Source organism: Heptranchias perlo, chromosome 38, assembly GCF_035084215.1.
Source record: "Heptranchias perlo isolate sHepPer1 chromosome 38, sHepPer1.hap1, whole genome shotgun sequence".
Classification (NCBI taxonomy): Eukaryota; Metazoa; Chordata; class Chondrichthyes; order Hexanchiformes; family Hexanchidae; genus Heptranchias; species Heptranchias perlo.
In genome coordinates, this window is record NC_090362.1 from 15,958,699 (window position 1) to 15,983,480 (window position 24,782).

General features: G+C 48.9%; 1 protein-coding gene across 2 annotated transcripts in view; it reads right to left on the bottom strand.

Annotated features, from left to right (window-relative positions):
• Window positions 1-2,609: 2,609 nt before the first annotated feature.
• The window catches only part of ulk3 (unc-51 like kinase 3), a 39,864-nt gene continuing 17,691 nt past the window's right edge, over window positions 2,610-24,782 (bottom strand). The window contains exons 9-17 of one of the 2 annotated variants that reach the window (XR_010958641.1): window positions 23,844-23,884; window positions 21,662-21,764; window positions 20,194-20,258; window positions 18,862-18,940; window positions 17,114-17,154; window positions 16,877-16,924; window positions 14,200-14,266; window positions 7,809-7,991; window positions 2,610-7,036 (exon numbers count right to left, since the gene is read on the bottom strand). Coding sequence is in view for 1 of the 2 variants with exons in the window: in XM_067973532.1 (XP_067829633.1) it covers window positions 7,975-7,991; window positions 14,200-14,266; window positions 16,877-16,924; window positions 17,114-17,154; window positions 18,862-18,940; window positions 20,194-20,258; window positions 21,662-21,764; window positions 23,844-23,884 (461 nt within the window). In the remaining variant the exon portion in view is untranslated. Of the gene's footprint in view, window positions 7,992-14,199; window positions 14,267-16,876; window positions 16,925-17,113; window positions 17,155-18,861; window positions 18,941-20,193; window positions 20,259-21,661; window positions 21,765-23,843; window positions 23,885-24,782 lie in introns of both variants that reach the window. The other variant, XM_067973532.1, reaches the window with a different exon arrangement.

A 24,782-nucleotide genomic window follows, 5' to 3' on the forward strand; every position in this document is an offset into this window, starting at 1 on the left:
CAATGCCACTGCCACGACCACTATATGTCCTGGGTTACCAACTCTGGTTGGACATATTCCTGGAGGTGTCATCCCATGACCTCTCGCCTTCAACTACCCTCCCCAGTAAAACGGCCTTTTCCCCACATCTTCAATATTTTTATCTAATAAATGGAAGTGTTGAAAGAAATTTTTAAAAACTCAATTTTTTTAATGCCCCTATGATTCCCCCCCCCCCCGAGGTTTACTCACGGCAGTGTCTAGATTAATCTTCAATTCCTGGAGACTCCAGGGCAACCCAGGAGGGTTGGCAACCCAACTGCACCCACACACACCCACCAACAGATCGATGTGCATCTCCACAGATGCTGATGGACTTGCTGTGTTTTCCCAGCTTTAATCTGTATTTTCAATTCGGATATGTTTTTAAACACTTTATTAGTTAAAAGCCAAAATGCCCAGACACTGAAAGACTATCCTAATATACATATAATTGCATAATTATTTAAGCATTGCAGATTTTGTTTTGCAAAATGCAAGTCTTTCGCCAAGAATTTTGTTTTGTATGAATAAGATCAGAACAAAATGAAAAGATCTGCAGAAACCACGGAATATACTGGCACTCAAAATAGCCCAGCTTTATTCTGAAAAAAAAGTCTTATTTTTTTGGTCTCAGAAACGCCTCAAAGCACTTCGCATTTAACAAGTTGCTTTGAAGTGCAGTGATTTGTTCTGTAGGCAGCCATTTTGTACACAGCAAGATCCCACAAATGGCGCTGAGATGAACGACTCAGTCGATGGGCCTTTGGGTGGCGTTGGTTGAGGGAAAATGTTGGTCAAAACACAGGACGACCACCCTGAATGGAGCAATAGAACGATTAGCATCACGCTGAAAACTTAGTACGAAAGGCAAGAGGGGCCTATGCATTAATTATTTAAACGCCAGTGTTTTTTAAAAAATAAATCTACCCGATCACTCTGTTGGTAAGTAAACTGCCTGAATGTGCAGACTCTCCATTGCCCGAGTGGACACGCCTCATGTGTTCGCCTAGACCGTGGGTGTGGACCAGCTATTCAACAAGGTGGCGCATCACATCTAAAGCCAATCCAGTCCTCAGTTGAGTGCACACCCTTTCCGGCAGGGGTCCATTCACTGCAATCAGGAAGCTGGCTGGTTTTCCCCCCCCCCCCCGCCCCCCCCCTCCCCAGCCCAGGGGCACTGAGGCCAATTCCAGTAATGCTGAGATTAGGTAACTCTGCAAAATGCACCATCCAGTAAGAGGGCCTTCCGAGACCGTATGGCTTCGGGTTGCCAACTCTGGTTGGACCTGTTCCTGGAGGTTTCATCACACGACCTCCAGTCTCCAACTGCCCTGCCCCAACACTCCCGTCATTGGTCGACTGACATGTCCATCCTCACAGCATCCCGCCTTCCCACAGCCAATTGGAAAATGAACAGACTCTTCGTTACCCAATTGGATGATTCTTGACTGTCAGTCAAACAGCCTTTTACCCATCTCCAATATTTTTATAATTAACACTCAAAAGTGTCCAAAGAAAATTTTAAAAACACAATTTTTTTTAATGCTCTTATGATTTTATGGCAATCTTATGGCAATATCCTGGAGATTAACTCTTAATTCCTGGAGACTCCAGGACAATCCTGGAGGGTTGGCAACCCTAGTATGGCTCAGTATCAGACCAGGCAGTGTGCTTACCAAATGAGCCTTCAGCTGGAGTTCTCAATTGTTTTTAAACAGAACAAACTATACACCAAACACAAATCAAACAGTGTTAGTTCTACACAGAGAATTTGGCTGGCGCTTTTAATTATTTTTTCCACGACTAAGTGAACGAGGCCAGTCTAACGTTGCCAACTTTCAGGAGTTTGGAAAAAACATTCCACGTTACCGAAATGAAAAGGTGGAGTGATCCCACGAGGCTAGCAGCTTCTGTCGTAAAACCGTGAAATGGAGCTGCTCATTAAACATTAATTTACATATCTGTTGCAAAGTAGACAAGGATGATTATTACCCATCAACATAAAGATACGACCAACATACAGAAACAGCTTTCACTTTGTGTATTTGGGAACAAGACTTGCATTTAAATAGCATCTAATCACCTGCTCAAACATCTTAAAGTGCTTTCAAACTACTTTGAAATGCGCTGTATGTAGGCAGCCATTTTTTTACGCACAGCAAGATTCCACAAATGAGCAGTTAATCTGTTTTCAGGAGTGTTGGTTGAAGGGAGGGCTTCTGCTCGTAGAATTTTACAGCACAGGAGGCCATTCAACCCGTCATGCCTGTGTCGGCTCTCTGAAAGAGCTGTCCGCTTATTCCCATTTCCCTCTGTTTCCACCATATCCATTTTTCAAGTATGTATCCACTTCCCTTTTAAAAGCTATTATGGATTCTGCTCCCACTCCCTGCACAAAATAAATTCACCATCCCTTAATTGATCTTTGCTGACCCCTGCTGGAAAGGAAGAGCTTGCATTTCTATAGTGCCTTTCACCACCTCAGGACATCCCAAAACATTTTACAGCCAATAAAGTACTTTCTGAAGTGTAGTCACTGTTGTAATGTAGGAAACGTGGCAGCCAATTTGCTCACAGCAAGCTCCCACAAACAGCAATGTAATAATGACCAGATGATCTGTTTTTAAGTGATGGAGGGATAAATATTGGCCAGGAGACCACCCCAAATCTTCTTTGAATAGTGCTATAGGCTCTTTTACATCCACCTAAGAGGGCCATGGATTAATGTCTTATCTGAGAGACAGCACCTCCCACTCGCTATAGCACTAGGAGAGTCAGCCCAGATTTTGTACTCAAAGCTCTAGGAGTGAGAGCTGACCCCACAACCTTCTGACTCAGAGGCAAGAGCTGCCACCAGGTGTCAATGTTGAGTGCGGGCAGGACCATGTTTAGATATGGCAACAATCCATCCCCTCAGTAGCAGGGTCAGTGGGGAGAGGTGGAGGGGGGGGGTCACGACCCCCTCAATTACCTTGAGGTCAGCCAACGCAGTTTTGGAGGACCGCCTCCATTTCTCCCCCAGGATCTTCCGTCATCCGTCCTCGGCCCCCAGGTTCGGCCTGGAAGTCTGTGCTGTTCCCGGCTCGGTCTTCGGACTGGGGTAAGTCAACATTCCCCCAGTTCCCAGCCCCGGGCCTCTTCCTGTCAAGTCGGCCAAATCTGGAGTTCGACCCCTCTCACCAAACCCCCCCCTCACAAAGTCGGCCAAACCCAGCTCCGCCATTTTCTCCCCTCCAGAGAAAGTAATTCATAAAAGTCAGATTTTTAAATATTTAATAATTGCAGAAAGACATCAGTAGTTTCTCTACTTTAGTTATCAGCACAATTCATTGTAGTTTATAAACAACCAGTTGCATTTATATAGCGCCTTTAACATAGTAAAACATCCCAAGGCGCTTCACAGGAGCGATTTTCAAACAAAACTTCACACTGAGCCATGAGATATTAGGACAGGTGACCAAAAGCTTGGTCAAAGAGGTAGGTTTTAAGGAGCGACTTGAAGGAGGAGAGAGAGGTAGAGAGGTTTAGTGAGCGAATTCCAGAGCTTACAAGCTAGGCAGCTGAAGGCATGGCCGCCAATGGTGCAGTGATGGAAACGGTTCTTAAAATGGCAGTAGAAATAGGCTGAAGGCTGCTACATTGTGCCCAGGATGTTAAGACTAGAAGCAGTTTAAACTCACACTGTCGGCTTTTCAATCTAAACTGGAGGTAGGTGGGGTGGGGAACAGAGTACAGCCCAGGTTCTACTGTACAGTTGGGGGAGAAGGGAGAGAGAGAGAGAGAGAGAGAGAGAAAGAAGATTGGGGAGCTGGCTAGACAGGAGTTGGTGAACCTGGCCATATGTGGTAGCTGAACGAACACACACACCCGCGCGCACACGCAAGCTGAAATGACAAGATTACTGAAGCATTCGGAGTTAATGACTGGATCTTCACTGATGTTAATTCAGCTCCCGAATCTTGCGTATTGTCGGGCTCAGTAACCTCGCTCGATATGTTATCAGCGGCCTTAAAAAACGAAAGAATTCCACACTAAACCCACACCAGGAGCAGGCAAGAAAAACAGAGGTGTTAAAGGTAATAATTATTTCTAACAGTTTTAATTTCAAAAGGGAGTACGGATAATGAGACAATTTATTTTAAGTTTCTTCGGTCTTGAGGTACAACCTGATTCGAATCCAAATTTTAACCTGGGGGCTGCCTCCTGTCCAGTTTGGGTTGGACTGTTGGTTTTTGAGATGTCTGGAAACTTTTAAAATGTAAAGCAGTAGACATAGAGAAGATGTTTCCGCTTGCGCGGGAGACCAAAACTAGGGGCCATAAATATAAGATAGTCATTAATAAATCCAATAAGGAACTCAGGAGAAACTTCTTTACACAAAGGGGTCAGAATGTGGAACTTGCTACCACATGGGATAGTTGAGGTGAATAGCATGGATGCATTTAATGGGAAGCTAGATAAGTACATGAGGGAGAAAGGAATAGAAGGATAAGCTGATAGGGTTAGATGAAGTAGGGAGGGAGGAGGCTCGAGTGGAGCAAAAACACCGGCATGGACCAGTTGGGCCGAATGGCCTGTTTCTATGCTGTATATAATTCTACATATTAGCCCTTTTTTAACCTAATGTAAGTCCATTTTCTACTTATGGTTTTCTCTCACGGTGTAGTGCTGTTCGTCTTTAGAAAAATTAACCAAAAACCTTAATGAGTGAAGCAAACTGCAGAATACACGCTGTGGTCCCACCACCATTCCTTCACCCATCTTGACCGCTACCCAATTTTGGAAAAATGGATCCCAATTTATTTTTCGTTCTCGGATGTGGGCACGGTTATTGCTCATTAGAAGGTGGTAATGGGCCGCCTTCTTGTAGCAATTGGTTTGACAACTAAATAGCTTGCCAGGCCTCTTTTGGAGGACATTAAGAGTGAACCATATCATGTGGGACTGGAGTCATATGTAGGCCAGACAAGGTGGGCTCCCTTCCCTGAAGGACGTCCCAACAACTTGCATTTATATAGCGCCTTTAACGTAGTAAAATGTCCCAAGGCGCTTCACAGGAGCGATTATCAAACAAAGTTCGACACCGAGCAACATAAGGAGATATTAGGACAGGTGACCAAAAGCTTGGTCAAAGAAGTCAGTTTTAAGGAGCGTCTTAAAAGGAGGAGAGGCGGGGAGGTTTAGAGAGGGAATTCCAGAGCTTAGGGCCCAGGTAGCTGAAGGCACGGCCGCCAATGGTGGGGTGATAGTGAACCAGTTGGATTTTAACGATAATCCGGCAGCTTTCATGGTTTCTTTTTCCTGTCGCTCGACCAGTTTTTACCAGATTTATTGGATTCAAATTTGTAACTTGTCGAGGTGGGATTTGACCTCGTGACCTTTATTTGGTTGGCACATTCAAGGTGTTCTGCATCTCCCCCCATTACCCCGCTTCTCTCCTGAATGCACTGACTCTTGACGGGGTACGGTTCCACAGGCACCTGCCGCCTTCCGGTACTTTGGCCACGTGGCCGTCGGCCACGCGCAAGGCTGAACGGTTTGAGTGGTGGCTGGCTATTCAACCGCGGAGGGCATCGCAGTCCAATCCTGGCCGTTCCCAGCATTCATACGCGTGCCCGATCTCGGCCAGGAGGGGCGGGGGGAGGGTGGGGCAGGCACTGAGGCCAAACGTAGCACCTCAATTGCTGCCCGGACGAGATCAGCGCAAAGCAGGCATCAAACCTAGGACCTTCTGGTCTGTACAGCTCAATGCTACACCAGGCACAGGGGAGGAGGAGGCGGCTTTGTGTAAGTATTCCCAATGATTGCAGGTCTTTCTCCAAGCTGTGTATCCTGAGGTTATTACACACATGCTCACTTTAAACTTTAATTTTTTTTTTAAACTTTATTGAAAAGGCATAAAGTTGTATCAGCCCTTAAATTACTTTTAACAACATAGCAACACACGCAGGTGAAACTAAACACAGCCATAACGTGGCTGGAGCCAAGTCAGTAAATAAATTAACTCATAAAACATTTAATCAAAAAATTAGAGAAAAATCTTGTTACACAAAAACCTAAAAGGTTTTTTAAAAAACTCTTCTTGCAAGAGTTCGTGATAATTTACTTCAGAATTTCAAATCTTTAACCAATTGGCCACTGAAGTCGAATTGGTTCAATTTAAGACTGCGTTTCCTGGGCCATTAGTTTCGACAACTTGCCTTCGAAACTGGTGGCTGCAACTGGGAAATGGACAGAAACGAATGTGAAGAGACCCCACCCCCCCGCCCATAAAGCAAAGCCCCCAAGCTGCGTTGCTCCGTGGGTGGGTGGGGGGAGAGAGAGAGAGAGAGAGGAGGCCAGGCTGCGAGATTAAACCATCGTGACGAATGATTAAACCTCAGGCCCCACTCTTGCACGTCCCTCTCCACGGACTGAGCAGGGGGCTGCGGGCAGGAGTGCGCAAATGACACTGACGAGGGTACGATGATGCATTTCAGGGAAATAAAAAATACCAGAACAGCCATGATCTGATTGAATGGCGGAACAGGCTCGAGGGGCTGAATGGCCTCCTCCTGTCTCTAACATTCACTGTGCAGCTGTATATTCACAAGAGGCTGGTACCTGGTAATATTGATCAGGGCCAGGGTCATTTCTTAGACCATTTGCGATCGCCTAAGGGGGTCGAAGAGGAATTTTCCAGATTCTCCCCCCCCAATCGACCTGGCTTTTTAAGCTGGTTTTCCGTCTCTCCCCGGAGATCACGTGGCCCCAGGTGGGGTGGGGAGTGTGCATACTGTGCTGCATAAGACTTCACAATTATATGGGGCAGGCTGGATGCTCCAGTAGTTCTTTTCCTGTCTGTCGTTGCTTCTGCGTTAGGCGAATTTCCGTGCTTTGTTATTCAGTTATTCCCAGCCACACATTCCTGCGCTTCCGACAGCGTCCAGGAATCTGATCCTTGGGCTTCCCAGGAGCGCAAGTCAGAAGCACGGAAAACAAGTGCCCCTCCCCAGCGAGGGACTGACGACAAACGCTGGTAATTCAAAAAAACAACAGTAGGGGTGAGAGTGTCACTGGGAGATGGGAAATTGCTGCTTGACCCCCCCTCACTTCTGTCCGGGAGCCTTGGTGCTGATAGAAAGAACCTTTAGAACAAGTGGGTCCACAATAGTGAATGAAACGAGACAAAAAAAATATACACTGCTGAGAAATAGTTATGAAATTAATGCTGGAACCAAGCAAATTTGAAGGTTTCCTTCGAATTCCTTTTTAAAGTTTGCTGAGGACCGTGTGGATTTTCTAGTGCGGTGGAAGAATTTACCCGGTAATTTAGGTGGGATCTTGCTGTGCGCAAATTGGCTGACCCGTTCCCTACATTACAACAGTGACTACACTTTAAAAGGTAATTCACTGGCTGTAAAGTGCTTTGGGGCATCCTGAGGTCACGAACGTGAGCTATTTAAAGGCAAGTTCCGTCTTTCTTTCTTTGACCTGTCGGGTTCCTGTGTTCTGAAGGTCAGTTGATATTTGCCGGGGCTGCAGCCAATCAACTGGTGCCCGACATATTAAAACAAAAAAGGTAAAACAGAACGACTGCCAGCAGCAATGAACAGAATGCGGAGACGCGGCCTGGAGTACATTTCCAAATTTAAAAGCCTAACTTAGGCCAAAATTAAACAGGACTGCTTCCTCTTAGCAGCTAAGTGGTGAATATATTACCTCTTATCTATGAGAATTAAACTTCTTAAATTGTGTTTTTTTTTTAAGTGCAAGCATAAAACTGTTTTACAGCTGAATTCTTGTACCGGTTTGGTTTGTAGCAGTTGACATCGCTTCAGTCAGAAGCTGTGATTCAACACTCCGAGAGCTACGCCCCGGGAAAGTTCGAGCTACGTCCCGGGAAAGTTCGAGCGCAGCTGCGAGACGTCAGCACGAGGTGTATTCGACGTACTTTCCTCCAACGTGGAGCTGTCACTGGAGCGAGCAATCTGCAACACAAATTAAACAAAAAAAAACATACAATGAGAACACAAACGGTTCCTTGTTTCAGGTTTTATTCCACCCCCACCCAACCCTCAGGAATTATGCCAGTTAATATATTTGAAAATCAGGAGGAATGTTCCTTAACAGCAACTTGCATTTATATAGCGCCTTCAATACATTCCGAGACGCTTCACAGGAGCGATTATCAGACAAAATTTGACACCGAGCCGCATAAGGAGATATTAGGACAGGTGACCAAAAGCTTGGTCAAAGAGGTAGGTTTTAAGGAGCATCTTAAAGGAGGAGAGGTAGAGAGACGGAGAGGTTTAGGGAGGGAATTCCAGAGCTTCGGGCCTAGGCAGCTGAAGGCACGGCTGTCAGTGGTGCAGCGATGAGCAAGAGGCCAGAATTGGAGGAGCGCAGAGATCTGGGAGGGTTGCAGGGCTGGAGGAGGTCACAGAGATAGGGAGGGGCGAGGCCATGGAGGGATTAGTAAGCAAGGATGAGAATATTAGAATCGAGGGGTTGCCAGACCGGGAGCCAATTTAGGTCAACCAGCACAGGGGTCCCCCTTCTCCTCCCCTCCCCCAACCAGTTGGCCTGCAAAATACGCAAAGTGAAGCGGTACAGTGCAGAACTAACCACATATCGGAAATAAAATACAGAAAACACACAGCAGGTCAGTCAGCATCAGCGAAGAGAAGTTTCGGATGTCAGGACTTTGATGGTGATGAACCTGCTGCCGACTTGTGGAATTTTGGGTTACGATTTTTAACTTTACAAGTGTCAGCCGGGGCTCAGTTGGTCTCTGAGTCAGAAGGTCGTGGGCTCGAGCCCCACTCCAGAGACTTGGGCACAAAATCTAGTGCTGACACTCCCAGTGCAGTACTGAGGGAGTGCTGCACTGTCAGAGGTGCCGTCTTTCGGGTGAGACGTTAAACCGAGGCCCCATCTGCCCTCGTAGGTGGACGTAAAAGATCCCATGGCACTATTCGAAGAGGAGCAGGGGAGTTCTCCCCGGTGTCCTGATCAACATTGAACACCTAAGACAGATTATCTGGTCATTATCTCATTGCTGTTTGTGGGACCTTGCAGTGCGCAAATTGGCTGCCGTATTTCCTACATTACGTCTTTCGGATGGCCCCGTCTGCCCTCTCAGGTGGAGGTAAGCGATTCCACGGCTCTATAGAACCATAGAAAAGATACAGCACAGAAGGGGGGGGGGGGGGGGGCCGTTCGGCCCGTCGTGTCCACGCCAGCTCCAAGAACAACCAGGTGCCCATTCTAATCCCACTGTCCAGCACCCGGTCCGTAGCCCTGCAGCTTACAGCACTTTAGGTGCTCTGTGGTTAGAATGTGGAACTTGCGACCACAAGGAGGAGTTGAGGCATAGATGCCTTTAAGAGGATGCTAGATAAGTACCATAAGAGAGAAGGATATGATGATAGGGTTAGGTGAAGTTAGGTGGGTGGAGGATCTTGTGGAGCATAAACAGCAGCCGATGTTGGGCCGAATGGCCTGTTTCTGCACTCTAATTTCTATGTAAACGTAACAAAAGTAACTACACTTCAAGAAGTACTTCATTGGCTGTAAAGCGCTTTGGGACGTCCTGAGGTCGTGAAAGGCGCTGTATAAATGCAAGCTCTTTCTTTTTACCTCACCTTTTCCCTCCTGCTAAGCAACTCCACTGCCAAACTTTGCACCTTCCAGGCAGGCAAACCTCTTCAATAAAACACCACATACCAGACGAGAGCTGGAGAACAGGCTTCCAGGTCAGTACATAACAGGGGTTTAACGTAGCTGCCCCGGCCTCCTGCTCAAATCACAGTTAACACAACATCCATTTAAACCGCCAGCGTCATTACTGCTCTCACACTGTCCTGGCCACCCTATCCCTTCGCAGGACTGAGAATATTAAAAGCGCATGCCTTTTGCTGCCATTTTATTGCTTTAGCTTATTGCCTGTAATTTGTACCAGAAATGACCCCCTCTCAGCCCATCAGGCCTCTCATTCCTTTCATCTGCTGTGTTATTAGTCCTACCTCTCTTGCCAGTTGTATTTTACCACACATTTAACACTGTGTTTAGACTGCGGTGAGCATGTAAATCGAGAAGGCTTACAATGTTTGCCTTCTATGCAGTGGAAATATAAACTGTGTCACACGACACATTAATTACATATTATAAACAAGATTTACTGGTACTGCGCTGAGCATAATAGCAACAAATTGGCCCCTTGATAAAACCAGATTTATTTTCCCCTGCTCCTTCCCCTCCTCGCCAGAGAGTGTGGAATCTCGCTGGGACTCCATGAAGGTTGGCAGCGCTCCAGAATCCGGGCCAAGTGGACATCCTGTGTGCCCCCGACAGGTCATTTGATCAGTCACCCTTATTCCGTGGTCACCTGGTGCCTAGATAGTGACGAGGAGACGACATCCTGGCCGATTCCACCCCCCCCACATCTGCCACACTTCCAGGCGATAATTATAAAGAGAAAAAGAGCTTGCATTTCTGTAGCGTCTGTCCCGACCTCAGGACGTTCCAAAGGGCTTTACAGCCGATGAAGTACTTTTTGAAGTATAGTAATGTAGGAAATGCGGCAGCCAATTTGCGCACAGCAAGCTCCCACAATGTTATAATGACCAGATCATCTGTTTTAAGTGATGTTGGTTGAGGGATACATATTGGCCATAACAGTGGGGGGAACTCCCCTGCTTTTCTTCAAAATAGTGCAGAGGGATCTTTTGCGTCCACCCGAGAGGGCGGACTGGGGCCTCGGTTTAACGCCTCATCCGAAAGACGGCACCTCCGACAGTACAGCACTCCCTCAGTACTGCACTGGGAGTGTCAGCCTGGATTTATGGGGCTCAAGTCTCTGGAGTGGGACTGGAACCCACAAACTTCTGACTCAGAAGCAAGAGTGTTCCCCCCCCCCCCGAGCCAAGGGGGATACGGCTTACAGCAGCCTCAACAGCGCCCTGGCCGAGATCAGCTAACTCAGCACAGAGCGGGGATCGAACCCCGCTCTGTACATCCATCAGGACGCAACGGAGAGACAGTTCCTCCTGGGTCAGGGATCTGATTGTTTAAAATCCACATCATTCAGTTTTAAATGCCTTTTTTTTTTAAAAAAAAGACTTCCTGTCAGAGAAGTTGGAAAGGAATTAAATTAAAAAAACAAATTACAATCCCACCTGAATGAAGATAAACATCCTCTGTTTTAAAAGTTGAGCAAAGTTCGCATACTGACACCTGCATCCTTTGTACGGGGGAGAGTGGAGAGTGAGGCACAGGCTATTGTGGACGTATTCAGACCTGGGCACAAAGCGTCAGTGTTCCATGAGCAGTCATGCCGAGAGTGAGACAATGTCAGAGGTCAGTCATTGTAGGGTACACACAATTCCCCCCCACCCCCACCGAGGCAGTTTACGAACTGACATGGTCCAGATGTTAAGGAGGTGGGGGGAGGGCGGGAGGAGGCTTTTGATGTGCACTCGTGTCCTCTATTGCAGTTATTTCCAATTAGAGCCAGTGCTACAACTCGGGTCCAGAAAAGCAGGGACTGTAGCCCACCTGGGATGGGGGAGGGGGGGGGGAAAGAGCAGGGTCGCAGGCTGCTGCACCGCTGCGCACACACACGTCAAGCGTTCACCCAGATTATGTCGGGTGTGCGAGACCGTGGCCCAATCTGGAAATTCTCTCCCTGAACCTCTCTATCCTCTTAAGATGCTCCTTAAAACCCACCTCTTTGACCAAAGTTTTGGTCACTTGTCCTAATGTCTTTCTCTCTGGCTTGGTGTCAAATTTTGGTCTGATTTACGCTCCTCTGAAACGCCTTGGGGATGTTTTACTATGTTAAAGGCACTTTATAAATGCAAGTTGTTACAGCCGTTGTTCAGTCCTCTTATGGCCAGTCTACTGCACCAAGGCTAAGTTAAATGATTAATCAACTTCAAAAGTAAATCTCAAATAGAAAACAAATGCTCTCCACTATCGTGCACCATTTAAAAAAAACATATTTTCACCAAGATCCAAGGGGTTGATTTTACATTGTTGAGGTTTTTAAGATTAACTGGCAAAAATCAGGAAATTCCAAATGCCTGATAATATCTGCAGCTTAAGCACGGCTCATCCGCCCACCGTGATTTCCTCTCCCATTTAAAGCACAGCTGCAGATTCAATTTTGCAGCTGGTTGGTATTAAGAAAAAATGACAGTGCGGTTCCCCTGAAGGCTGCATTTTGTCTGGCGACCAAAACCCTTAAATATTGTTCTACAATCTCAGGAAGGTGGGAAGTGGATTTCCTGACCTGGTATATATGGTATAAATCTGATTTCTCCTATCGCCCCTCGCTCCCCGTCTGTCCCCCCCCCACCTCCTCTCTCTCTCCCCTCCCTCCTCTCTCTCTCCTCGCTCCCCGTCTGTCCCCTCCCCCACCCCGGTCTGTCCCCTCCTTCCTCTCTCTCTCTCCCCTCGCTCCCCTCTGTCCCCTCTCTCCCTGTCCGTCCGTCCCCTCCCTCCCCGTCCGTCCGTTCCGTCCCCTCCCTCCCCGTCCCGTCCCCTCCCTTCTCTCTCTCTCTCTCTCTCTCTCTCCCCTCCCTCCCCATCTGTCCCCTCCCTCCTCTCTCTCTCGCTCCCCCCACCCCCCTCCTCCCTCCTCTCTATGATGCAGATTCCATAGGCCTGCAATACTGCAACCCTGTGGCCATTCCTTTTGTGCAAGTCTAGACATGGAGTGTCAGCAGGCTATTTGACCAAGGGGGGAGTATCACAGCCGATCTGGATCCTGACCTTCCCTGATCATTTTGCCCACGTGCGCTTCCCAGTTAGTCTGGCAAGGAGCCGAGCCTTACACACCAGGGGGGGACATAGACTCAAATCACCGGTCTGTGTGGAGTTAGACGATCACAGCCGGGGCACTGCAATTGGCCCAAGTGCCAATGGATTAGGGATGGAGTAATGTGATCCTGAGTCGGGGTGGGGGGGCAGGGTTCATAGCAACAGGAGTAGGCCATTCAGCCCTTCGAGTCTTTTCCGTCACTTAATTAGATCATGGCTGATCTGTACCTCAGGGTGCCAATATTTGCAGGGGTTTGAAAACCTCCAGCCTAGGCTGGTGGAATGAGGAACATCCTCCTGGGTGAGATGACTAGCCCCCCGTGGAGCTGTAACCCTGCACAGACCCCATGCCTTCAGAAGAGGGGGAGAGAACATTAACAGGAGGGAAAAAAAACTCAGTTATGAGAGAAAGAGAAAGAAAGAAAGAGAGAGAAAGAAAGAAAGAAAGAGAGAAAAAGAGAGAAAAAAAGAGAAAGAGAGAGAGAGAAAGAAGAGAATTCGGAGAGCTAATTAACACCCTTAGTTTTTCCCGTTGAACTCGTGCTCTGGCAATTTTAATTGAACACTACAGGTTTTACCTCAGCAGAGATAATCATGATCAGGAATAAATCAGTTTAGATTCAGCTGCAGTGCTTCCCCTGTGTCACGAAGTTACCTTCTCCCCTTCAGTCCTGCAGTCAGTCCCATTTTCCTTTATGAGCCCCAGAAATAATTAATAAGCTATTCATAAAGGGGAGGATAAGTCAACGTATTGTCTTCTGTCGATCGCACACGTGGACATGGCTACTGGGCATCGCCCGAGAGGTGTCCGTCTGCTAAGGTCGGGTTATGTTTAAGCAGAATTTCATCACAACTCTGCTGCCCGTATCCTAACTCGCACCAAGTCCCGTTCACCCATCACCCCTGTGCTCGCTGACCTACACTGACTCCCAATCTGGCAAGGCCTCGATTTTAAAATTCTCATCCTCGTGTTCAAATCCCTCCATGGCCTCGCCCCCTCCCTATCTCTGTAACCTCCTCCAGCCTGACAACCCTCCGAGATCTCTGTTCAATGTCTAACTTGAAGGCGAGCACCTGAGACAATGCAGCCCTCCCTCAGTGCTGGTCTGTCAGTGGAGACAAGTCCTGGAGCGGGTTTCGAGCTCACAATGTTCTGACTCAGAGTCAAGAGCGATGCCAACCCAGCCTCTAAAAATGTCAACTCTCAGTTGCCCCTGTTCAAGGTGAAGGGGTCAAGGTTCGCCAGTCTCGTGTCTGGGACACCAGGGATCAGCCTCGCGGCTCTTCTCTGCACTGCCTCCAATTGCACGTGAACATGTTAAGGCTGCACCAAGTTACAGAGGTAGGAAGGGAAGAGGTTCCTTGTGTACTCACTGCTTTTGACGGAGTCTGAAAAGGGATCCTGGTCCATGGAAGCTGCTTCATTTTGAGACTCTCGCATCTGAAGAGGAAGGAAAAATAAAATTCACTTTGACGTAACTGCACCTACATGGAAAAAAAGGTACAAAAAATGGTTTAAAAAAACACTTTACAAGGTACCATGATGGCTGAGCTCAGTGTGCAAATGCACACTTGGGTGTGAGTGTGAGTCCTCGTCCTCAAGCTGGGTCAGGGGTCGCAACCTCAGACTTCAGCTCCCTCCACTGTGTGCCCAGACTACGAGTGCTCAAGCGATCTATTTGACTGTGGGGGGCATCACAGACCGAATCCTTGTCCTCGCCCAATGTCCACTCACTTGCACTTTCCAGCAGAGGTCGCTGGACAGCCACCAGGGGAAACCCGTCGTTATAGTTCTCCTGCTTGGACCAGGGGTGCTGAGGCCAACTGCAGAGGCTCTAGGCTGCTCTGGCCTGGACCAGTGAACCCAGAGACCTGGGTCAGTCCCACACCAGGCAGGGACAGTTACTCGCTGAACCAGGGGAACATGAAGGACTCGTTAATAGTGTCAAAACTGACGGGTGTCTCCAGAACTATCAGAATAGCATAAGAACATAAGAAATAGGAGCAGGAGTAGGCCATCCGGCCCCTCGAGCCTGCTCCGCCATTCAACAAGATCATGGCTGATCTTCTACCTCAACGCCATTTTCCTGCACCATCCCCATATCCCTTGATGCCTTTAACATCTAGAAATCTATCGCTCTCTGTTTTGAATGTACTCAATGACTGAGCCTCCACAGCCCTCTGGGGTGGAGAATTCCAAAGATTCACCACCCTCTGAGTGAAGAAATTCCTCCTCATCTCAGTCCTAAATGGCCCACCCTTTATTCTGAGACTGTGACCCCCTGGTTCTAGATTCCCCAGCCAGGGGAAACATCCTCCCCGCATCTACCCTGTCGAGACCTGTAAGAGTTTTGTATGTTTCAATGAGATCGCATCTCATTCTTCAAAACTCCAGAGAATACTCAATCTCTCCTCATACGACAATCCCGCCATCCCAGGAAATCAGTCTGGTGAACCTTGGTTGCACTCCCTCAGTGACAAACCTCCCTCAAAAAGGTACTAGTCGCCCTGCAACCCGCTGTCGCAGTAATTTTGTACAAGTCAAATTAAACTTAAAACTGGAAGACATGGCGGGGTTTGTAACTTCTGAGCTTAGGGATGAATCCAATAATTATCCCCCACTCCAGCCAGGATGAATTCAAAACTTAGGGTTAAATTCAATACAACAGAGAACTGCCGACATCTGCTTATTGCTCTTTTGATGTGACTCATGCCGCTGGTTTCTCTGTTTTGTGTGAGAAGCATTGATCTATCCCATCATCACAGAGAAAAGAACTTACTCATAGTAACTGGACCAACGATGGGGGCGCTGAGGGAACAGTATTCAAATCACAATTTCACACCTATCTGGTGAAATTCTGGTAACTCCCATCATCAATTTTTCAGAGAGGAAAACAGCTAATTGTTGTGGAGACAGGGCTGGCCCACCATTCAGTGCAGCAGCGAGATCTCTCAGTTAACACTGTGGGACCTGTAGCTTTAATAGGGGACTTTCAATACTGCAGTGCATGCTGTGACAGCCCCGTCGCCATCGCCACAAGACAAAAGGATTGGAAATCTCACAGCTGGGTGGGCCCCAAGAGAGAGGGGGAGCACGGTGGTGGGGGGGGGGGGAAAGAGAGGGGGAGCAGGGGGTGTGGGGGGGGAGGAAGTAAAAAAGAGAGAGGGGGAGCCCTGGGGGGGTGGGGGGGGGGGAAGGAAAAAAAAGAGGGGGAGCGCCAGGTGGTGGGGGGGGGGGGGGGGGAAGAAAAAAAGAGGGGGAGCGCCAGGGGGGGGGGGGAAAGAAAAAAAGAGGGGGAGCACCAGGGTGGGGGGGGGGGGGGAAGAAAAAGAGAGAGGGGGAGCACCAGCAAAGGGGGGGGGGGGGGAAAGAGAGGGGGAGAAAGGGGAAGAGAGGGAGAGGGCAAGAAAGAGAGGGTGAAAGAGTGGGAGAAAGAGAAAGAAGGATGGGAAAAAGATGAGAGAAAGAAAAACGTATCAATGGCATTTGATTCCAGCCCAGTTTAACACCTTTAACCCTGTTTATATCTTTTGTTATGAGGAATGACTCAGTTACGCTGAGCGCGAGTGAAAAGCTCACAGCTGAGGTTTGCTTAACGTTGCCAGCTCCGGCTCACCAGCGCCAACGCCCAGCTCCGGCTCGCCAGTGCCAACATCCAGCTCCCGGCTCGCCAGCGCCAACGCCCAGCTCCCGGCTCGCCAGCGCCAACGCCCAGCTCTGCCTCGCCAGCGCCAACGCCCAGCTCCGCCTCGCCAACTCCCAACTCCGGCTCGCCAGCGCCAACGCCCAGCTCCGGCTCGCCAGCGCCAACGCCCAACTCCCGGCTCCGGCTCCCAGCTCCGGCTCGCCAGCGCCAACGCCCGGCTCGCCAGCGCCAACGCCCGGCTCCGGCTCGCCAGCGCCAACTCCCAACTCCGGCTCGCCAGCGCCAACTCCCAACTCCGGCTCCGGCTCGCCAACGCCCAGCTCCCGGCTCGCCAGCACATTACTAGATGACCCCACCATCGGCTTTTTGCATCTCTCCCCAGATTAACGAAACATCAGCCTGACCTTCAGTTGTTCCTTCAGGTATTCAGCCCGGCTCATGAGGTTTTTAATCTGTGGAAATCATGGGGGGGGGGGAAATAATATATATCAGTTTTAAAAATAAACACCTCTCTCGTTCAGAAAAAAAACATTTGAACAAACTTTCATACATCCAATGAATTCTTGACCTCATTCTAAGACCATACAATCAGCTAATTAGCTTTGAACCTGTGAGCAGGATAAGCCAGATTTCACACTCACCTCCGTGTGTAAAATCACCCGTCTTCTGCCCTGGGGCTCGGCTATAATTGGGTCAAGAAAGAGTCTGTCGTTAGTGTGAGACTGATGATCAGTTCAAGACGGCTCCACATCCTGTGTGGTTGTCACATGGTTCCTGTGGTGCCCGCTTTTTTTTTAAAAAGGCATAAAAAAAACACAAAGTGCTGGAAAGGCACAGCCGGACAGTCAGTTTCTGACAGGGAAAGATGACAGCAAAGTTCAGCAGAACCGAGCCACACGGGTCCCGGGTTTGATCGCTGGTCCGCGTAACGTCACTCTGACCTCAACCAGCCTAGCAGTGAGGCTACTACGCACCTTAATCTCATTGAGACGTATAACTTTATGAGGGGGTTTGACAGGGTAGATGCCGAGATGCTGCTTCCCCTGGCTGGAGAGTCTAGAACTCGGGGGGCATAGTCTCAGGATAAGGGGTCGGCCATTTAAGACTGAGATGAGGAGGAATTTCTTCACTCCGGGGGTTGTGAATCTTTGGAATTCTCTACCCCAGAGGGCTGTGGATGCTAAGTCGTTGAATATATTCGTGGCTGAGATCGATAGACTTTTTAGACTCTAGGGGAATCAAGGGATCTGGGCATCGGGTGGGAAAGTGGAGTTGAGGTCGAAGATCAGCCCTGATCTGATCGAATGGAGGATTCAGGCTCGAGGGGCCTTATGGCCGACTCCTGCTCATGTTTCTCAGTCCGTGCCTACGGGCTGTGATTGGGGGGGGGGTGGGGGGACGAGTCAGTCTGGGTCGGCATCCATGAACGTGATCCATAATCAAGACAGGAAAATGTGCATGAGTGGATGTCAGGTCAGGACTTCGCATCAGCCAAAGTTCACAATGCCAGGCAAGGTATCGGAGAGTTGCTGGTACCCATACACCAGTATGAACGAGGACCTTCATGGTCGGTGTAGTGTCCCACCTGAGACATTAACCTGTCTGTCTCCTCCACATGTTCACCAACCTGCTGTGCATTTCCAACAAACACATCCATACAAAATTCCTTTGCCCAGTATGTTGACAGATTAGGAACATAGAAACAGGAGGAGGCCATTCAGCCCCTCGAGCCTGTTCCGCTACTCAATTAGATCATGGCTGATCTGTATCTTAACTCCATTTACCCGCCTTGGATCTGTAACCCTTAATACCCTTACCCAACAAAAATCTATCAATGTCAGTTTTGAAATTTTCAATTGACCCCCAGCCTCAACAGCTTTTTGGGGGAGAGAGTTCCAGATTTCCACTCCCCTTTGTGTGAAGAAGTGCTTCCTGACATCACCCCTGAACGCCCTAGCTCTAATTTTAAGGTTATGCCCCCTTGTTCTGGACTCTCCCACCAGAGGGAATAGTTTCTCTCTATCTACCCCATCAAATCCTTTAATCATCTTAAACACCTCAATTAGATCACCTCTTAATCTTCCATATTCGAGGGAATACAAGCCTAGTCTATGCAACCTGTCCTCGTAATTTAACCCTTTTAGCCCCGATGTCATTCTGGTGAATCTGGGCTGCACCCCCTCCAAGGCCAATATATCCTTCCTGAGGTGCGGTGCCCAGCTCGAGTTCGCCCTAAAATGTCTTAATTTCTTACATTTTCTGTCAACCTTGAGCAAACAAGACTTTGCTAACATGGCTCCGGGCATTCCATACTAACAGTGGGCAAGTAACTAAACTGCAGAGTGGACCTTGTGATGCTCCCTGACCCTCCCCGGCCAGCTCTACTCACCGGCCAGCATAAGCAACAGCTCTCCGAGGCTCTGCTGGTAAAGGTCTAGGGTTTCCATGGAATCATCACCTTCTTCTTCCTATTGACGGAGCCGGAGAACCAGGAGAAAAGCAAGCACAGAATGAGGCGACATCGAGTTACACTGAAACTACAGCACAGAAACAGGCCATTCGGCCCAACTGGTCTCTGCTAGCATTTATCTTCCACATGAGCCTTCTCCCTCCCTACTTCATCTATCCCTACCCTTCTATTACTTTCTCCCTCATGTGCTTATCTTCCCCTTATATGCACCTGTGTTATTTGCCTCAACTACTCCCTGTGAGTTCCACATTCTTACCACTCTTTGGGTAAAGAAGTTTCTCCTGAATTCTCTATTAGCGACTATTTTATATTTATGACCTCTAGTTTTGGTCTCCCCCACAAGTGGAAACATTTTCTCCACGTCTACCCTATCAAACCCTTTCATTATCTTAAAGTCCTCTATCAGGTCACCCCCTGGAGTTTAGCCCCCATCAAGCTCACTCCTCTTACTTGCAGAATCTACCCCGTCGTATACTCTACACCGCCTGTTTAATTGTCCGAAAGATCTGCATCAACATTCCTTCAGCTGTGAAAGATCTCAAGTAAAGCTCCAGAAATCGTCCATTGCTCAATTCTGGCCCGCTACTCTCCCCAGGCAGCACCCACTTCTGCCCAGCGTCAGCAGCACACCCAATCATCGTATCCCCTGAAACATTTGGTCTCAGTCTGCACCATTCCCTATAATCTTCAACCCCAGTAGGTATTTATCCAACTCCTTCTGAAAGACTTCATTGGAAGGTGTGGGTTCAAGTCCCACTCCAGAGACTCGAGCACAAAATCTCGGCTGACGCTTTGGTGTAGTTAGTTTATTTTTTAAAAAAAAACTATAAAAAAGTGTCCCTTTCAACCTTTTGTCTCCAATGAAAACATATTTAGAGATGTCAGTTTCTCCTGGTGACTGGAGACCTAGATCCCAGAATCCTGTTGGAATCCTTCCAGCCCACCAGAGTAGGATGCCCAAAAACTTGGTACAATTGATCTGGAATTCACGGCCTGAAAGGGCGGTGGAAGCAGATTCAATAGTAACTTTCAAAAGGGAATTGGATAAATACTTGAAAAGGAAAAATTTCCAGGGCTACGGGGGAAAGAGCAGGGGGAGTGGGACTAATTGGATAGCTCTTTCAAAGAGCCAGCACAGACACGATGGGCCGAATAGCTCTACGATTCGATGACAATATTCCAAATAAGGCCTCAAACGCGATCCAACGCTCTATTTGTTTAAAATTCAGACGACCCAAGGGCCAGTCTCACCTTGGCGACCGCAGCAGAAGCTATCTCCAGCGCAGCAAGAAGCCGTGGTTTATCACAGGACATCTCTGAAACAAAAATGGAACACGGACGTTTCAGTTTCCTGGGGGTACAGGGTGCGGGAGATCAGACCACTATGCCCGATCTACAGGGGTGGCTGGCATTCAAGCTCGCTTGCTGTGTTGGGCGAGTGCCAAACCTTCCCCTTCTCCCGCTAACGGCATTGGGCCGTGCTGGGCTCCAGTACCACAAGCACCATCCGTCCTCTGTCACCGCGCCCTCGTCAAGGGGTCAGCCGTGGCTCAGTGGGCAGCACTCTCGCCTCTGAGTCAGACGGTCGTGGGTTCAAGTCCCACTCCAGAGACTTGAGCACAAAATCTAGGCTGACACTTCCCAGTGCAGTACTGAGGGAGTGCCGCACTGTCGGAGGTGCCGTCTCTCGGATGAGACGTTAAACTGAAGCCCAGTCTACCCCCTCAGGTGGATATAAATGATTCCACGGCCGCTATTTTGAAGAAGAGCAGGGGAGTTCCCCCCGGTGCCCTGTGCAATATGTAACCCACAATCAACACCCAAAATAGATTCTGATCATTTATTTCGTTGCTGTTTGTGGGATCTTGCTGTGCACAATCTGCCGTTTCCCTACATTACAACAGTGACTACGCTTCAAAAGTACTTCATTGGCTGTAAGGGGTTTGGGGACGTCCTGAGGTTGTGAAAGGCGCTATATAAATGCAAGTGTTTCTTCCTTTGCCCAGGTGCCCATCCTTCATGGACGAACCCAGACAGTGGCGGTTGTGGCATCCCCTAGTGGCACCCCACTGAAGATCAGGAATCAACCCAGGAAGATAGGTGCTGGAGGAGGCCATTCAGCCCCTCGAGACTGTTCCGCCATTCAATGAGATCATGTCTGATCTGTGGCCCACCTCCATATTGGCCGTAGTGCCATATCCCTTAATACCTTTGGTTAACAAAAATCTATCAATCTCAGATTTAAAATCAACAATTGAGCTAGCATCAATTGCCATTTGCGGAAGAGAGTTCCAAACTTCTACCACCCTTTGCGGGTAGAAGTGTTTCCTAACTTCACTCCTGAATTTTTAGGTTATGTCCTAGACTCCCCAACCAGCGGAAATGGTTTCTCTCGATCTACTCCATCGGTTCCCCTTAATATCTTGAAAACTTCGATCCAATGACCCCTTAATCTTCTAAATTCCAGGGAATACAACCCTAGTTTGTGTAAACACTCCTCGTAATTTAACCCTTGGAGTCCAGGTACCATTCCAACTGCGCTGCACTCCCTCCAAGGCCAATATATCCTTCCTAAGGTGCGGTGCCCTGAACTGAACACAGTACTCCAGGTGTGGGCCTTCTGTCAACATGGCTCATTTACACGGCAGTACCAATGTAGATAAAAATCAAGATTTGAAACCTACGGCGGCAGCAGCTTTCTGAGCAGAAAAGTTCTTACCTTTCAGAAGGTCTCTGGCTGACTTGGCCTGCTCAAAGTTAGCTCTGTTGCTCACGGCAACCAGCGCCTTCAGTTCTTCCGCCCTGGAGACGTACTGAGCGACCTAGCGACCGAGTGAAAAGCAAAACGTGAAGCGCAGCCCTGAAATTTCTTTTACGCGAGAGAACAAAAGAATTCCGGGCACAATCCATCGATGTCCATAAAGGGAATTAGATCGTCACACGACAAAAAGGAGCAGTAAAAGGTACGGGGAGTGGGAATAGACCGAGTGGATCATGTGGGGAAAAAACACCAACACAGACTTGATGGGCCAAATGGCCTGTTTCTGTGCTGAAATGCTCTATGAGACAGCCAGCACAAGATTGGGCGTTTCCTGGTCCAAAACAGCCGATAGAACTGCAGCTTTCACAATGATGCAAAGCGGTTTTCAGTGCGAAACAGGTGGAGTGTAACTGCGACTGTGGGTTCAGGTCTCTCAAGGGCATTAAAGCCAAGAGGTCGGTGGTGAGCTCCGGGAGTCCGTCCCCAGCCCAGTGCAAAAGTTTCTCTGGAAACCAGTTGGAAAACGTAACCCTACGTGTTTTCGATGGCAGGAGACTCGCACACTGTAATCCACACTCTCTGGATACCAGCTCTCCGCCTGGGGCCCTGCACAGCGCTCCTTTGTCTCTGGGCAGAGTGCGACGTGAAGCCAGCATCAATATTTAGATGCGTCAGCTCGGCACTGCATCATACAGGAGCAGGTCTGCGGCTGGTATCTGCAGTATAACTAGCATCCTGAGATAACTGGGTGCAGAAGGTTGGTTTACTGTACCCGAGGAGACCAAGGCACACTGCGCTGTTTCACTGTTCTCAAACGCATGGACGCGGTGTTGTAAAGAAACAAAAACCTAATGAATTGAGGAAAATCCACATCAGCAGTGCGCGGTCCACAGGACGGATGATATTATCTCGATACAGTCCCCACCACATATAGCAGGCGTGTCCGTATTAACGTGATTCGCCCGCTGTACGAGGCGGACACTAAATCCATCGGGCTCCCTAGTGCCTGAGATTTTGAAGAGGTAAGGATGCAAGAGCCCTAATCTAGTTAAAATGCGGTGGGGATTGTGCTGCACGACGCCAAATCGATCCAAAATCGGACGATGATTTATTTAAGTGGACGCCAACAGATTGTCTGTATTTAGCGAACAGCTGATTGAAGCTGCCTGAAATCGGCATCAGTCAAACGCACTCTTAACAACTCTGGGAGGCCGTCAGAGACTGGTGGCTTCGGCCAGCTGTTCCTGGGGCATTAAGGGCAGACACAAAGGGCTCAGAGGTGTTCAGCTCCTCAGGTGAACAGTCCTACTTTAACAAGGTGTGAATGGCTTATTCAACGGCCCGAAATAGCAGGCATGCTAAGTGGCACCTTTGTAATTGAATTCAATGGTAATGGGAAATGGTTAGTGCCATTTGCCTGATATAGGTGTGATGTGGAGATGCCGGTGATGGACTGGGGTTGACAATTGTAAACAATTTTACAACACCAAGTTATAGTCCAACAATTTTATTTTTAATCCCACAAGCTTTCGGGGGCTTCCCCCTTCCTCAGGCGGTGTGGAAATGACATTTTCGAATCCTTCGCATTTTAAGATCATAGAACAATGCCCGTTGCCAAGGCAATCACAGTGAGCAGACAGAAAGGTGTCACCTAAAAAGGCCACCGAATATAGGTGGCTGAGCTTGATAAGCATGGACAATGTAAGTGATGAGGACTAAATGGAGGAGAGAGAGGCAGAGAGGTTTAGGGAGGGAATTCCAGAGCTTAGGGCCTAGGCAGCTGAAGGTGCGGCCGCCAACGGTGCAGCGATTAAAGTCGGGGACGCGCACGAGGCCAGAACTGGAGGAGCGCAGAGATCTCGGAGGGTTGAGGGAGGTTACAGAGTTAAGGAGGGGGCGAGGGCCACGGAGGGATTTGAACACGAGGATGAGAATTTTAAAACCGAGGCGTTGTTGGACTGGGGGCCAATGTAGGTCAGCGAGCACGGGGGGGGGTGATGGGTGAACGGGACTCGGTGCGAGTCGGGATACAGGGCGGCAGGGTTTTGGACGAGCTCAAGTTTATGGAGGGTGGAAAGTGGGAGAGAGATGCATCATAGTACCACCCCTCCCAAGAAGCAAGATACAGTCCTTTCCTTACCTTTGACCTGATGGCTCTCTTCCGACGGCCATCAGATTCATCTAGTGCATTAATCAGAAAAAGTGAATCAGATTAACTCCTGCCTATGGGTTACTCGCAGGTCAGATACAGTACGGGCTCCGCACAGGGTGAAAATTCCTCAACATCATGCCTTGAGCTCCAAACTCACAGCTGCAACACCAACAGTAACTGGGTGATTCCAGGTGACCTTCAGGAGCACCACTCCCGAGCACCACTCCCGAGCACCACTCCCGAGCACCACTCCCGAGCACCACTCCCGAGCACCACTCCCGAGCACCACTCCCGAGCACCACTCCCGAGCACCACTCCCGAGCCGTTTGATCAGCTACCTGCCCTCCAGCTCTTGTTCAGTCTCAGCCGTTCAAACTGCCAGTTAGCTCCACTCAGAGTCTGGGCTCGACAGGGGGGGGGGCAGTGGGGGGGGGGACGGGAGTGAGCGGCTGATGAGACAACTGCATAAAGTGCTGGTCAGCCCGGAAGGGCATCACACTGATTTAAACAACATATACACACTGCTAATCAAATCCTCGCAGCATCGTTACCACTACTGATCAATAAAGGACTTACATTTAGATAACGTCTCATCACATAGAATCATTACAGCACAGATGGCGGCCATTCAGCCCATCGAGCCTGTGCCGGCTCCTTGTAAGCACAATCCAGTTAGTCCCGCTCCCCCTGCTCTTCCCCCCCCCCCGTAGCCCTGCAACATCCTCGGGACTTCCCGAAGAGTTTAACAAGCAAGGAACTACTTTTGACGTGAAGTCACCGGTTTTAACGTAGGCAAATGTGGCAGCTAATTTGCGCACAGCAAGATCCCACAAACCGCAGACGAATGAATGGCCTGGTTTATTTTGGGTGGGGTTGACTGAGGGAGGAACGTTGGCCGGGATTTTTGATGTGAAAGGGCGGTGGAGG